We start from the raw sequence: 14,957 nt of genomic DNA on the forward strand, positions 1-14,957 counted from the left end.
GTGCACTTCATGTCTCATCTAGCTACCTGGTAAAGGATCCAGCATCACCAAACCATAAAGAAGGAACAAGTAAGTTGGAATTTGAGAGACTTGATTTTACATTCAGCTGAACATCAGGTGCTTCTGGGGAAGCACTGGGGAAACAAACCCTTTTTAAAGGAGAACTCACCTCTGCAAATTGAAACAATGATGACTTTTGACATGCTTCTGTAGAATTTGTTGCAACTGACTGGAAAGTACTTGAGGGAACCTGAAATGAGGAGGGTTCAGAGTAAGACATCAAAGGGACTTCTTTCAAGCTAAGAACAACAGTGAGTAAAATGGAGCAGGGTAGATTTGGAATGGGTGCTAGGAAGAAATGCTTTACAGTGAGGATGATGAGACTGGAGCTGGCTGCCCAGGGAGGCTGTGAATGACTCCTCCCTGGAGGTGTTCAAGGCCAGGCTGGATGAGGCATTGAGCAACCTGGTGTAGTGGGAGGTGTCCCTGCCCATGGCAGGGGGGTTGGAACTAGGTGATCTTGAACACCCCCTCCAACCCAAACCATTTTATGAGTCTTGAAAAAGTTAATGCTGTTAATGCCTTTGACAGAAGCACAAACTGGAGACTGTTTCTTCTCTTCTCCTTGTCCACACACTCCTTTGACTTGTAGGAAATGTATTAACCTCTGCCAGGCTGAACCTGATCAAAGCCTAAAGACAGCTACTGGAGGGAACAGACACACACAGAGTGTCACTGCCTCTGTCACAATGAAATGTTCTCATCATCCACTCATTTCTCCTCCTCCTTCCTCTCCAGCTTATCCTCAGCTGCACCAAAAGCTTTTAACTTCTGCCTTGTGATGGGGCAAGGGGCAACAGACACAAACTACAACACAAGAAGTTCCACCTCAACATGAGGAGAAGCTTCTTTGCTGTGAAGGTGCTGGAGCCCTAGAACAGGCTGCCCTGATAGGTTGTGTAGTCTCCTCTGCAGACACTCCAAGCCCACCTGGACCTGTTCCTGTGTGAACTGCCCCTTCCCACTGTGTGGTTCCATGATCTGCACCCCAGGGAGTACCACCCTGCATAGATCCAGTATCACATTATGGTAACTTTTTACTCTCCAAGAGAAGGAAAGCACAAGGATACTCCTCTGGACCCTCCTTTTCCCTGCAGGTTAACACAACCTGCTCTGAAACAGATCCCACCAAATGAAGGTGAAGCACAGCCTCATGCCCACCTTCTGCACTGACAGATGGGAAGTTACAATGCCATCCTGATGTACTGGGCAGTGGCAAGAGAAGAAAACGGCAGACAGGAGAGATTTTGGACTACACCACAAGTTCTGGCATTTCAGGGCAGTATCCTGCAGACAGGCCACTAGGTGCTGCTGTAAGGCAAGCAAAGCGCCTGACAGGCAAGGCAGGGAGATCACAGAGCCGCAGAACAGTTTGGGGTGGAAAGGACCTTAAAGATCATCCAGTTCCAACACCCCTGCCATGGGCAGGGACACCTCCCACTAGATCGGGCTGCTCAAGGCCTCATCCAACCTGGCTTTGAACACTCCCAGGGAGGAAGCATCCACGACCCCCTGGGCAATCTGTGCCAGTGTCTCATCACCCTCACTGTAAAGATGTTTTGTGCTGCACCCCAGAAAGCCAGCAACACCTCTCTGGCAGCTTGTTCCGGTGCTCTGCTGTCCTTAAATGAAAAAGAACACATTCCTCTCCATCTTTAGGTGAACTTCTTTTGTTCACACCTGTGTCTGTTACCCCTTGTCCTGTCACTGGGCACCGCTGAAAGAGCCTGGTCCCATCCTCCAGACACCCAGCTCTGAGCACTGGTCAGCACTGATGAGATCCCCCCTCAGTCTCCTCTTTTCCAGACTAAAGAGCCCAGATTCTCTCAGTCTTTCCTCACCAGAGAGATGTTCCAGTCCCCTCAGCGTCTTTGCCACCCCTTGCTGTACCCTCTCCAGCAAGTGCCTCTCCTTCTTGAACTGGAGAGTCCACAGCTGGACACAACACTCCAGCTGTGGCCTTCTCAGGGCAGAGATGCTATCAGCAGCGTTAATATTGAACTGATACAAGAAGTGGACTCAACTTCTATGTTGAGTGTTGGAACACAGGACTCGTAGCACAGGGCTCACAATTCCATCCCACCTGAGGCTCCCCAAGATGGAATGGACTGGAGTTTGAGGAGGGTAGATTCAAACTGGGTGTTTTAAAGAATTTCTTTGCAGTGAGGGCAGTGAGACACTGGGCAGGTTGCCCAGGGAGGTCAGGAATGCCTCCTGAAGGTGTTCCAGGCCACGCTGAATGCCTTGAGCACAACCTGGTCTAGAGGAAGGTGTCCCAGCCTGTGGCAGGGGGGATAGATTAGGTTATCTGCAAGGTTCCTTCCAACCCAAACCATTCTATGAATGATGTATCTGAAATTTCATTTCCCACTGGTGAAGTATTTCACTTTCAGAGCTCTCTTTGAGGACTCAAGGTAAGGGAGAAGAGAGAGTTCCTTACCTCTTGTGCAGTCAGGGCATGTTCCCCTGCTAGAAGCAGCATACTCAGGCCTCCCATTTGTGTAGGATCTGTTCAAAGAGTAAAACAAAGTCTTAATTTTACTAATTTGCTTGTTTAAAGAACCTACCATTTGCAGCATTAAACCCCCAGAAGACTACTTGTCACAGACACTCCAAGCAAGCTGCCATAAAAGGCAGTTCCAGAGAATCACAAATAACCATTTCTGTCCCCTCTGGGAGAGGCTTTCAAAGCTGTTTTAAAGGGTTTAATTGGATTTGTGTGCTTAACACCCCACTGTGTGGATTTACAATTTGACTGCCAAAGGTTTTATGCACTACAGAGATGGGTATCTTCAAAACAGCAACTGCAATGATCTCAGACATAAATACACACAAAAATGCTCTAATGCCACATGTGTTTAGGACTCAATGGATGCCCCTACCAAGGCACTGGTTCTCCCTCCTCAGCCTCTGAGCAAACAAAAGGATAGAATCAAATGAGATGATTAAGCTCTGAAGCAAAATTCCTATTTTCATTTAGTTTTAATTTAGAGCTGCATTTAGTGGTGAGAAGTGCCAGCCTGCCAGCTCTGCAGCAGAAAGCTCCTGAGCCTCTGTGCCAGAAGAACACAGGCACTGGCCAAGCAAGCTGCCTGTCTGCTTGTTGTCCTGCCAATACAACAGATAATTGAGGGAAGTACAACAGCAATGCAAATGTTCTTTCTCCAAGAATTTAATTCACAGATTGCATCAGCTTGAAAGCAACCCTCAAAAGTCATCCTGTCCAAGCCCCTTGCAGTCAGCAGGGACACCTCCAACTAGATTGGGCTGCCCAGGGCCTCATCAAGTCTGATCTTCAGCATCTCCAGAGATGGAGCCTCAACCACGTGCCTGGGTAACCTGTTCCAGTATTCTACCACTCTCATCAGGAAGAGCTTCTTCCTGATGTCCAACCTAAATCTACCCTGCTCCACTTTCAAACCATTGCCCCTTGTCCTAACACCACAAGCCCTTCCAAACACTCCCTCCATAGCCTTCCTGCAGGCCCCCTTCAGATACTGAAATGCTGCCCTTCAGGCTGAACAGACCCAGCTATCTTAGCCCCTTATCCTAGCACTACAGGCTCTTCTATAAAGTCCCTCCCCAGCCCTCCTGTAGCCCCCTTCAGGTACTGGAAGGCTGCTCTAAGGTCTCCCTGGAGCCTTCTCTTCCTGGCTGAACAGCCCCAATTCTCTCAGCCTGTCCCTGTAGGAGACATGCTCCATCCCTCCAATCATCTTTGTGGCCCTCCTCTGGACCTGCTCCAGCAGGTCTTGGGGGCCTCATAGTTGGACACAGTACTCCAGGTGAGGTCTCACCAGAGAAGAGCAGGGGAGCAGAATTACCTCTCTCAATCTGCTGGCCACACTGCATTTGATGCAGCTCAGGATGCCATTGGCCTTCTGGGCTGCAAGTGCCCACTGCTGGCTCATGTCCAGCTTCTCACTCACCAGCATCCCCAAGTCCTTTTCTGCAGGGCTGCTCTCAATGTTATCATCCTCCAGCCTGGACTGGTATTTTGGGTATCTGGATTGTCCAGACCTAGCTGCAGGACCTTGCACTCTGAACCTCATGAGGTTCTCCTCAGCCCATTTCTCCAGCCTGTCCAGGTCCCTCAGAACACCCATCCTGTCCTTAGGCCTTATCAACCTCACCACTCAGCTTGGTACCATCTACACACTTGCTGAGGGGGCACTCAATCCCACTGCCTATATGATGCTGACAGCCTCTCCCTTCCAGCTCTTCCACACTGCCTGAGCTCAAGAAATGAACACAGTAAGTAAAATCAATGAACACTGGCACTGCATCCCTCACCCAGTTCTTTTCTGCTCAGAGCAGTGGTTGCTCTTCATCATGATGAAGACTAATTATCTGATTTTGGGGGATTGCCTTGGAAGCAATGCAGGGGTCTGACTTAATAGCATCATGTCAAGAGGGAGAGAGTCAGTGGCCCAAATGTCTCACACAATAGAATCACAGAATGGTAGGGGCTGGAAGGGATCTCTGGAGAGATAGTCCAACCCCCCTGCCAAAGCAGGATTCACCTAGGGCATGTTACACAGGAGTGCATCCAGATGGGTCTTGAAAGTCTCCAGAGAGGGAGACTCCACAGCTTCTCTGGGCAGCCTGTTCCAGGGCTGCAGTACCCTTACAGTAAAGAAATTTCTCCTCATCTTGAGGTGGGACTGTGCTCTGGTTTGTATCCACTGCCACAATGTGTGAGAAAGGGAAGTGTTACCCTTCCTGTTTGGCTGGGACACCAACTTCAGCCATGTTGAGGCATCAAAAACAAGGTTTCACTAGAGATGCACTCACATTTTCCAACTTCCTTTCACTAAACTACACAAATATCTCTCTCTACAACAATAAAGCACACATCCCCAGGACCACTTCCCTGTACTCAGCACTAGAGAGAACACACCTTGCATACTGGGCTCAATTCTGAGCCCCTCACTCTATTGACATTGAGGTGCTGGAGCATGTCCAGAGAAGGGCAACAAAGCAGGGAAAGGGTCTGGAAAACAGGTCTGGTGAGGAGTGACTGAGGGAGCTGGGCTTCTTTAGTCTGGAGAAGAGGAGGCTGAGGGGAGATTTCAATGCTAGCTGCAACTCCCTGAAAGGAGGTTGGAGTGAGGAGGGAGTCAGTCTCTTCTCCCTACTATCAGGTGATAGGAGAGGCCTGAAATTATGGCAGGGAAGGTTTAGGTTGGATATTGGGAAAAATTTGTGCCCTGAATGTGTGGTCAGGCATTGGAACAGGCTGCCCAGGGAGGTGGTGGAGTCACCATCCCTGGAGGTGTTCAAGAAACGTGTGGCCATGGCACTTTGGGACATGGTTTAATAACCATGGTGGTGCTGGGTTGAAGCTTGGATTTGATGATTCTAGAAGTCTTACCCACCCAACAGAATTCTGTGACTCTATGATTCTATTCCATGATTAGATTAGTTCCTAATTACTTCTTAAGGTCTCTATGTTCTACTCTGAGAGATGTTGATTCAAGGTCCCTCTGTAACTCAGAAACTCTGCAGCAGGAGTGGTGGGGGATGGCAGACAGGTAGAGCAAGACCTATTCTAGTTCTGAAGCCAACAAACCTTTAAGGAGCGTAGAAGTTACTCTTCTGATAGCAAAACCAGAACAGGATGAAGAGGCTTGTCATTTTTGGAGCTAGGCTCTCAGCTAGGATATCTATGTAGCATGAAAAACTTTATTTTGATCCCATTTTACAGTTCCCTCATAGCCAGAAGGATTTTCATGACAGGAATTTCCATACCACTTTAATAGCCAAAAGGTACAGAGGAGTTTTTGTATCTTTATATCCTTTTGCACTTGTTCCACAAATCCATTTTTCCACTCCCTAGCTCACAATCTCTAAGCAGAAAACTCCTACCTGCCACACACTTGTCAGAAACTAGGCAGGATACCACCAAGTTTCTGGAGAAGAGGAGGCTCAGGGGAGACCTTATTGCTGTCTACAACTGCCTGGCTGTAGCCAGGTGGGGGTTGGTCTCTTCTCCCAGGCAACCAGCACCAGAAACAAGAGGACACAGTCTCAAGCTGTGCCAGGGGAAGTTTAGGCTCAAGGTGAGGAGAAAGTTCTTCATTGAGAGAGTTGTTGGCCATTGGAATGTGCTGCCCAGGGAGGTGGTGGAGTCACCATCCCTGGAGGTGTTCAAGAGGGGATTGGACGTGGCACTTGGTGCCATGGTTTAGTCATGAGGTCTGTGGTGACAGGTTGGACTTGATGATCTTTGAGGTCTCTTCCAACCTTGGTGATTCTGTGACACAGCAGTATTTCCAAAATGAGGAATTTTAGACTGGAAACCAATTAAAAAATGGCTGGTAGGCAGCAATGATTTTCTACTTACTAGAGTCTTTTTCAGCTGGCAGTGTTTAGTGTGTCTGCATTTCAAGGTCATGAGAGCAAGAGTCATGCTATTTGTGGCTATCAGTGAGAGATTATCTGCCCTTCACCACCAGTTCAGGCATTCCACCTACACTCCTTCACAGATTTTATTTTATATGACCATGAACAAGTTTAAATGATTAAATTATTGTTAGGAATAAAAGCCTTATGAAGCAAAAAAAAGTTCAGAAAGGTTAAAATCTGCCTCTCCAATGCAGAAAGAGGGAAACAGCCTCTTTTAACTGAAATAAGATAATGCTTCTCTTGATTTAAACACAAAAAGTTAGCTCCACCTGTACATTCATCCACAAGAATGTTGCCTCTTCCAACTTTACTGGGACCAGTGCTACATTAAGCAGTGATACAGGCAGCAATCCTGAATGCACCCTCAGAAAGTTCTGGGGCCTTCAGTTTAGGAAAGATGCTGAGTTGCTGGAATGTGTCCAGAGAAAGGCAACAAAGCTGGGGAGAGGTTTGGAGCACAGCCCTGTGAGGAGAGGCTGAGGGAGCTGGGGTTGCTTAGCCTGGAGAAGAGGAGGCTCAGGGCAGACCTTGTTGCTGTCTACAGCTACCTGAAGGGAGGTTGTAGCCAGGTGGGGGTTGGTCTCTTCTCCCAGGCAACCAGCACCAGAACAAGAGGACACAGTCTCAAGCTGCACCAGGGGAAGTTTAGGCTAGAGGTGAGGAGAAAGTCCTTCACAGAAAGAGTTGTTAGCCATTGGGATATGCTGCCCAAGGAGGTGGTGGAGTCCCCATCCCTGGAGGTGTTTAGGAAGAGACTGGATGAGGCACTTGGTGCCATGGTTTAGTTGATTAGATGGTGTTGCGTGATAGGTTGGACTTGATGATCTCAAAGGTCTTTTCCAACCTGGTTAATTCTCTTCTATTCTAAAGTTTGCTGATGACACCAAGCTGAGTAGTGCAACTGGCAAGACTGAAGGACAGGATGCCTTTCAGAGGGACAGGCTGGGCAAGTGGGCTCAGGAGAACCCCATGACATTCAATAAGGCAAAGTGCAAGGTGCTGCACCTGAACTGGGGCAATTCTCAGTATCAGTCCAGGCTGGGGCACAATGAGATTGAGAGCAGCCCTGCAGAGGACTTTGGGGTGCTGGTGGGTGTGAAGTTGGATCCGAGCCAGCAATGGGCACTTGCAGCCCAGAAGGGCAATGGCATTCTGGGCTGCATCAACAAGGTCAGCAGGCTGAGAGAGGTGATTCTGGTCCTCTGCTCTGGTGAGACCTCACCTGGAGTGCTGGGTCCATGTACAGGGCTTCTCAACACAACAGAGACATGGAGGAAGCCATGAAGATGATCAGAAGGCTGGAGCACCTCTCCTACAAAGACAGGCTGAAAGAACTGGGGCTGTTCAGCCTGGAGAAGAGAAGGCTCTGGGGAGACCTTGGAGCTGCATCTCAGTATCAGGAAGGCTGGTAAGGGAGTTTTGACAAGGGCTTGTAGTGGTACCACAAGGGGAGAATTTAGGTTGGTCATTAGGAGGAAGTTCCTCACAGTGAGGGTGGTGAAACAGTGGAACACAGGCTAATCAGGGATGTGGTAGAGGCCCCATCCCTGGAGACATTCAAGATCAGAGCTGATGCTGCCCTGGGCAGCCTGATCTAGTTGGAGATGTCCCTGCTGACTGCAGAGGGATTGGACTAGATGACCTTTGAGGGTTCCCTTCACCCTGATAAGGTCTGTGAATCTGTGAACGTCAGAATGATCTCCGTAAACAGCAAATTCCTGAGCGTGCCACAACACTCTCTGAGAGGAAAAAGAGAATGCACACAACCAGAATTTCCCTTTTTGACTAGAAAATTAAAATCTCTAACAGCAAATAAGCTGGAATTCAACACCAGCCAAATCTGGACCTCAAACCAAGTATGGGTTATAATGCCTCTTACGTGGCCTTGACTCCTGAAAGCAATCATGCATTAAGGAAAAACGTTAGAAAGTGGATATGCAGAGATTTAACTGGAGCTTGGCAACTTAATTCAGGACATGAAAGGTACTTACACTACACTGCCATGTGCAGTAAACGGGTGTTACACTTCCATTTCACCACCACATCCTCAAACACAAGGAGGAGTAAGCTGGATGGAAATCTCACCTGCCATCCCAAAGTTAAGCTGGGGCATTTCTTCATTTTTTGCCCCTTTCCTTGGGCTGGGCAAATCTTTTGTAGATTCTGATGCAAAGGCCCACAGCTTTTTCCTGCTTGCAACAGTGGATGTCTGGGTTTTCACAGGTTTGTTTGTGGTTGGGCACCACTTGTACCCTGGATTTGCCTTCATAAATGCATCTTTGTACTAGAAAAGAAAAGGAAAATTACCAGTCATGCCAGTCATGATATTATACTATCCACAGGGCAAGAGAATGCACTGTAAGAGGATTTAATGCAGTAAATTATCCTTAAATACCTTGATTTTTTTAACAGTTTAATCACATGCTTAGAGTCTGATCACCAACACAATTTAGCAGGAAGAACCATTAAGAGAAGCAGGGTGCTATTTAAAACGGGGGGGAGGTGTTTCTTTCTCTGCCTCTGAGCATTTACCACCCAGAGCAGGCTGAAGTTCTGAGCCTGCAAACTGCTCCTCTGTCTTCACTGAGACATGCAGGCAGCTATTTGAATTCTTTTGCATGTCCAGGCTGTATGTTGTAGCCTGAGTGAAAGGCAAGCATCCCTCCAGCAGTAAACACACATTTAGTCAGCCCAGCAGCATGCTGCTCCTTACCTTGCACTCTTTTTTTTCTCTGACACTTCTGTGTTTTCTAATATTTAGGCACATGCTTTCCCAAACCAGGCAGAGAAAATAAACAGCCACCAGCATTATCTCCTGCTCAGGACCTTCTGACACAGCACCTCTGCGTTCCCTGGGAAGCGCGCCGTGCTTCGCAGCTGCACGAGATAAACCGGGACCCTTTCGAGCTCCCGCTGGCCTTCAGCACACTGCACACAGCTCAGCTGCTTGATGCAGTCTTGGTAGGAGGCAGCAAAAGGAACAAAGCCAGACTACACATGGGGGGTGGGGGGAGAAGTCTGGATCCCAGGGAGTTCTGGGGGTAGGGGAAAGGATGGGGACCTGCTTTGGTCACCGAATGCAGCAGTCCCACTTTTGCCGACCAAATCCCAACAAGGTTTGGGAGTGACTGCAGCAACCAAAGCAGCACATCTCACGTTTCCAAGGTGGTGTTGTGGATGGTGGAGAAAGGGCAAACGAGAGGAATGTGCCACACATTCCAGCTACAAATGTTTGCCTGACAACTGCTAGGGGTGCAACAGCACTGGCTGCTGGGGAAGCCAGAGAGTCACAGAATCGCTGTGGTTAGAAAAGACCTCAAGTCATTGAGTCCAACCTTCCACCCAACACGACATGGGACATTAAACCATGTCCCAAAGTGCCACGTCTACATGCTCCCTGAACACCTCCAGGGATGGTGACTCCACCACTCCCCTGGGCAGACCTGTTCCAATGCCTGACCACTCTGGGCAGAAACCCCTTTTTGTCTAATCTCCAACCTAGCCCTCCCCTGGCACAACTTCAGGCCATTTCTTCTCATCCTATCATTTGATACTTGGGAGAAGAAACCAACCCCCACCTCACTTCAGTCCCCTTTGAGGGAGTTGTAGAGGGCAATGAGGTCTCCTCTCAGCCTCCTCTTCTCCAGACTAAGTCTATCCAGTAAGTACTAGTGCTCACCACAGGGAGAAAGAAGCCAGCACCTGGAATTGTTCAAGGCCAGGTTGGCTGGGGCCTTGAGCAGCCTGGTGTAATGGGAGGTGTCCATACGCACAGCAGGGATGTTGGAACTAGATGATCTTTAAGGTCCCTTCCAACCCAGACCATTCTATGATTCTGTGTTTCATGCAGATGCCTGCACAGAAACACACACATAGGGTTACAAAACCTCTTGGCTATGAAAACCAGAACTAGCACTAAACCCTTGTCCTCTCTGGCAGTGGCTGTGGTGCTCTCCCAGATCAATAAGCCTGGTAGCAGCATCACCACCACACGCAGATCACTTTTATTTCCTTCTTAGCCTGTTAGCTGGCACATGGAACCTCCAGGCTGCAGCAAGGTTTCAGTTTAGAAGCAGCACAGCCCCGTGTGAGCCTGCTGGGTGAAATCCTGTATTTATAGAAATGGCTATAAATAATAAAAACCTGCAGGGACTGCTGACCCACATACACACTGCATTTCTGCACAGGGTGCATCTCTGAAATGGGCAAAGTAAGGGCTGAGCTACCTCTCACCTCGCTCCTTTCCTCTCTGGCACAGGCTGCCCGGGGAGGTGGTGAAGTCACCATCCCTGGAGGTGCTCGAGAAACACGAGGGCTTGACACTTCAGGACATGGTTGAGTGGCCATGGTGGAGTTAGGTGGACAGTTGGACTCAACAATTCAGAGAATGGTTTGGGCTGGAAGGGACCTTAAAAATCATTTAGTTCCAACTCGCCTGCCGTGGACAGGGACACCTTCCATTAGACCTGGTTGTGCCAGCCTGGGTTTGATCACTTCCAGGCTTGGAGCCTCCATGATTTCTCTGGGCTACCTGCTCCTGTGCCTCATCACCCTCATGGGGAAGAGCTTCTTCTAATGTCTAATCTAAACTGAATTTTGTTTTAATAATGATTTTTTAATCCAGTCTAAACTGGATTCCAAATTTCAGATCTATTTTAATGTCCTGAGGATTGATGCAGCAGGAGAACCACAGAACACCTGCAACAACTGCTAAATGCAAAGCAGGACTTAAATCCCACCACACTTCAAGAGGGATCCAAGCAAATTCATGCCTATAAATCAGAGGCAAACTAAGGTTAGAATATTTGCTTTACAGGGAATTTCACTACAGGATCATCATCAGACCCCCTCCTCTATGGGCCACTTCCTACAGCCAAGCAGGCAAAGCTCCACACAGAAGTGACAGGTAAAGGAAAGCCAAGGAAGTGTGACTGCAGTGACTGACACCCTGGAGTCAGGAGAAAACCCACTATCCCACCCTGTGTACTCCCACACCTCAAATTATGAACCCTAAGGAACTGACACAATTACAGGGTTCTAGGATTGACATTTTATCTTGACATAAAGATGCTTTGTGCAACATGAGGTTAAATCCCTTCTCCTTGCTCCCAGTTTAAAGACTCTTGACTATGTATTGCTCCCTGATTCCAGAAATGGACTCAGTCTCAGCAAAGGTTGTTCTACCAAACACTGATGAACAATACACAGAAACACTAATTGTTTCTGAACTCTTCAGAATCAAAGGGAAAAGATGACTACATTTTTTGACCATGCTTCTGGTCCACCTGTGTAATAATAGCAACCTGTGTCATTGATAGCAAATGCACAGCTTGAGCTAAGTGTCTTTGGGGAGCTGGCACTAGGCTGTATGTCACTGTTTTCAGTGGCCACCATCCAAACACCACTGCTTGTACCACAAGCAGTTATCATGTGGTATCTACCACAAAGTGCATATATTCTTAACAATGACTAGTAGAGCCAAGATAGTTTGTGCACACAGACCAATTTCTTCTCACTCTAGTCCAAAGACTAAGTGAAAGTCTGGGGAGGTTCTCCTTGCCCTCTGCTCTGCCCTGGTAAGAGTATTCCAGGAATACTGTATCCAGTTTTGGGCTCCCAAGTCCAAGAGAGCCAGGGATCTACTGGAGAGAGTCCAATAGAGGCCTCAGGGATGAAGAAGGGCCTTGAATATCTCTCCTATGAGGAAAGACTGAGAGACTTGGGGCTGTTTAGTCTTGAGAAGAGAAGGCTGAGAGGGGATCTTATTAACATCTGTAAATATCTGAAGGGTGGGTGTAAAGATGAAGGTGCCAGTCTCTTTTCAGTGGTGCCCAGTAACAGGACAAGGAACAATGGGTACAAGCTGGAACCCAGGAAGTTCCACCTCAGCATGAGGAAAAGACTTTTTTACTGTGAGGGCTCTGCAGCTCTGGAGCAGGCTGCCCAGAGAGGTTGTGGAGTCTCCTCCGGAGACATTCAAGACCCATCTTGGTGCATTCCTGTGTGACCTGCCCTAGATGATCCTGTTTTGGCAGGGAGGTTGGATTAGATGATCTCCAGAGGTCCCTTCCAACTCCTATCATTCTATGATTCTGTGATTCTATGCATCAAAGCAAGAACAGCAGCTGTGACAGGCACCATAATCCCACTTAGGAAGCTGAGGAATTCAGGGAAGAAAAAGACTCCACAGAAAACATTTAATACACCAGAGAATGAGGAAACGGACAAGAAACATGTCATGAACTCCACTGACATCCACCACTCTCCCAGCACATACCTCCTTAGCCATGTCAGTGTATTTCTGCTTCTCTTTTGGATCTAGAACAGCCCACCAGTCTGCCAGGATCTTGGTGGCGCCACGGTTGTCGAGCCGCGGGTGTTCCTTCCGCACCAGCGAGCGATGGCGTTTGCAGAACAAGAGAAACGCGTTCATGGGCCGGCGAGCTCGCTGCTCCGAGGACTCCTCATCTTCGGTCTCATCAGCATCCTGCTCTAAACCATCAGCACCAAGGAGTGGCACCTGGCAGAACCAAAAGGGAAGGGATGTAGACCCAGTTACCCACGCTTCCCACATGGGCTGAGTCCTGGTGTGAACAAGGGACATGCACAGAGCTGTCTCCGGAGGCTGTCCATGCCACCCTGGAGACCCAGAGCCCTACACCAAACTCCCTCACGTGAAGGTTCAAGGTTCATTTATGCTCTCTGCAAGACTTAACAGGCACAATCTTGAACATAAGAAGTTCTGGCTAAACTTGAGGAGGAACTGCTTTAATTTATGGGTGCTGGAGCACTGGAACAGGCTGCCCAGAGAGGTAGTGGAGTTTCCATCTCTGGAGACTTTCAAAACCTGCCTGGATGTGTTCCTGTTTGACCTTCTCTAGGTGAACCTGACTTGGCAGAGGGGTTGGACTGGATGACCTCCAGAGGCCCCTTCCAACCCCTACTGTTCTGTGTGCTTCTATGATTTCATAAACTCCCAAATTGCAGGTTGAGTAGATTTCTAAACTGAGGACCATTTCCCTCAGGGGGCCTACAAGGAACCTGGGAAGGGACTTTATACAAGGGCTTGCAGTGACAAGATCATAGGTGAGACAGACTGAAGCTTGAGGAGGGCAGATTTAAACTGGAGATGAGGAAGAAATTCTTTACCATGATGGTGGTGAGACACTGGAATGGATTGACAAGGAAGGCTGTGGATTAGCCCTCCTGGGAGGCGTTCAAAGCCAGGCTTGAACAGGCCCTTGAGCAACCTGGTCTAGTGGGAGGTGTCCCTGCTCATAGTAGGGGGGTTGGAACTAGATGATACTTCAAGGTCTCTTCCAGTCCACACCATCCAATGAATCTATGAAGGAGGCCTACAGCAGCTGGAGGGAGAAGATCCTTCCTATTCACTTCACACAACCTAGTCATCATCTCAGTGGGATGATGTGAACCTCAATCGTGTGTTTGCAACTACAGAGTGCAGAGGAATGGAAGTGCAGAGGCAAGGTCTTCTGCAGCTTGGTGCTGAGGCTGTGAGCTGTGCTGCTGCCCAGCCTCTGCCCAGTTACCCAGTGAGAAAGACAGGGAGCAAACCCAAGCAGGAGACACTGCCAAAAGATGTCCTCTCCATTTAACCCTGTTACACCCCTGCAAGGTGCACACCCCAAAAGACTAGTTCTGACTGAGTAAAATGAATTATTGTCATCTCCTGCCTAACTGCAAAGCTGCTGTTTTATACCACACTGCAAAAGTGACCTGGAAGGTGACTGTCAGAGCAGCAGTACCTTCTTTTTTTCCCTTTTGGCCTTTGCAGTTTTAAAAATCTTGTTAAGACAGGTAAGAGAAAGAGGCTGAGGGAGCTGGGGTTGCTTAGCCTGGAGAAGAGGAGGCTCAGGAGAGACCTTATTGCTCTCTACAACTACCTGAAGGGAGGCTGTAGTCAGGTGGAGGTTGGCCTCTTCTCCTGGGCAACCACCAATAGATCAAGAGGACAGAGTCTCAAGCAGTGCCAGGAGAGGTTTAGGCTGGATGTTAGGAAGAGATTCTTCACAGGAGGAGTTATTTGCCATTGGAATGTGCTGCCCAGGGAGGTGGTGGAGTCACCATCACTGGAGGTGTTTAGGAGACTGGATGGGGTGCTTGGTGTCATGGTTTAGTTGATTAGATGGTGTTGGGTGATAGGTTGGACTCGATGATCTCAAAGGTCTTTTCCAACCTGGTTAATTCTATTCTATTTGTTTGGTATGCCCTCAGAGCCACCAGGAGCAGGCAGCAAGTAGATGGGGACAATCTTCTAGCAGAGGATAGGGCTGATAGATTTAAACTAAAAGAGGGAGGAGTCAAACTAGAGAGAAGGGAGAACTATTTTATACTAGAGGAGATGAACAGGTTGACCAGAGAGGTGGAAGATGCCCCATCCCTGGAACCACTCCAGATCAGGTTGGATGGGACTCTGAGAAACCTGCTCTAGTTGCACATGTCCCTGCTGGTTGCAGGTAGGTTGGATC

The 14,957-nt window shown here is 48.5% G+C and overlaps 1 protein-coding gene across 7 annotated transcripts in view; it reads right to left on the reverse strand.

Moving 5' to 3' along the window:
• Positions 1 to 14,957, reverse strand: part of BBX (BBX high mobility group box domain containing) — a 119,821-nt gene that overhangs the window by 41,368 nt on the left and 63,496 nt on the right. For all 7 annotated transcript variants that reach the window (XM_054163203.1, XM_054163201.1, XM_054163200.1 and 4 more), the window contains 4 exons: positions 12,746 to 12,988; positions 8,554 to 8,752; positions 2,501 to 2,568; positions 170 to 250 (listed from right to left, as the gene is read on the reverse strand). In XM_054163203.1, the coding sequence (XP_054019178.1) occupies positions 170 to 250; positions 2,501 to 2,568; positions 8,554 to 8,752; positions 12,746 to 12,988 (591 nt within the window). The remainder of the gene's footprint in view (positions 1 to 169; positions 251 to 2,500; positions 2,569 to 8,553; positions 8,753 to 12,745; positions 12,989 to 14,957) is intronic.

This window comes from Dryobates pubescens, chromosome 8 (assembly GCF_014839835.1).
Source record: "Dryobates pubescens isolate bDryPub1 chromosome 8, bDryPub1.pri, whole genome shotgun sequence".
Taxonomy (NCBI): Eukaryota; Metazoa; Chordata; class Aves; order Piciformes; family Picidae; genus Dryobates; species Dryobates pubescens.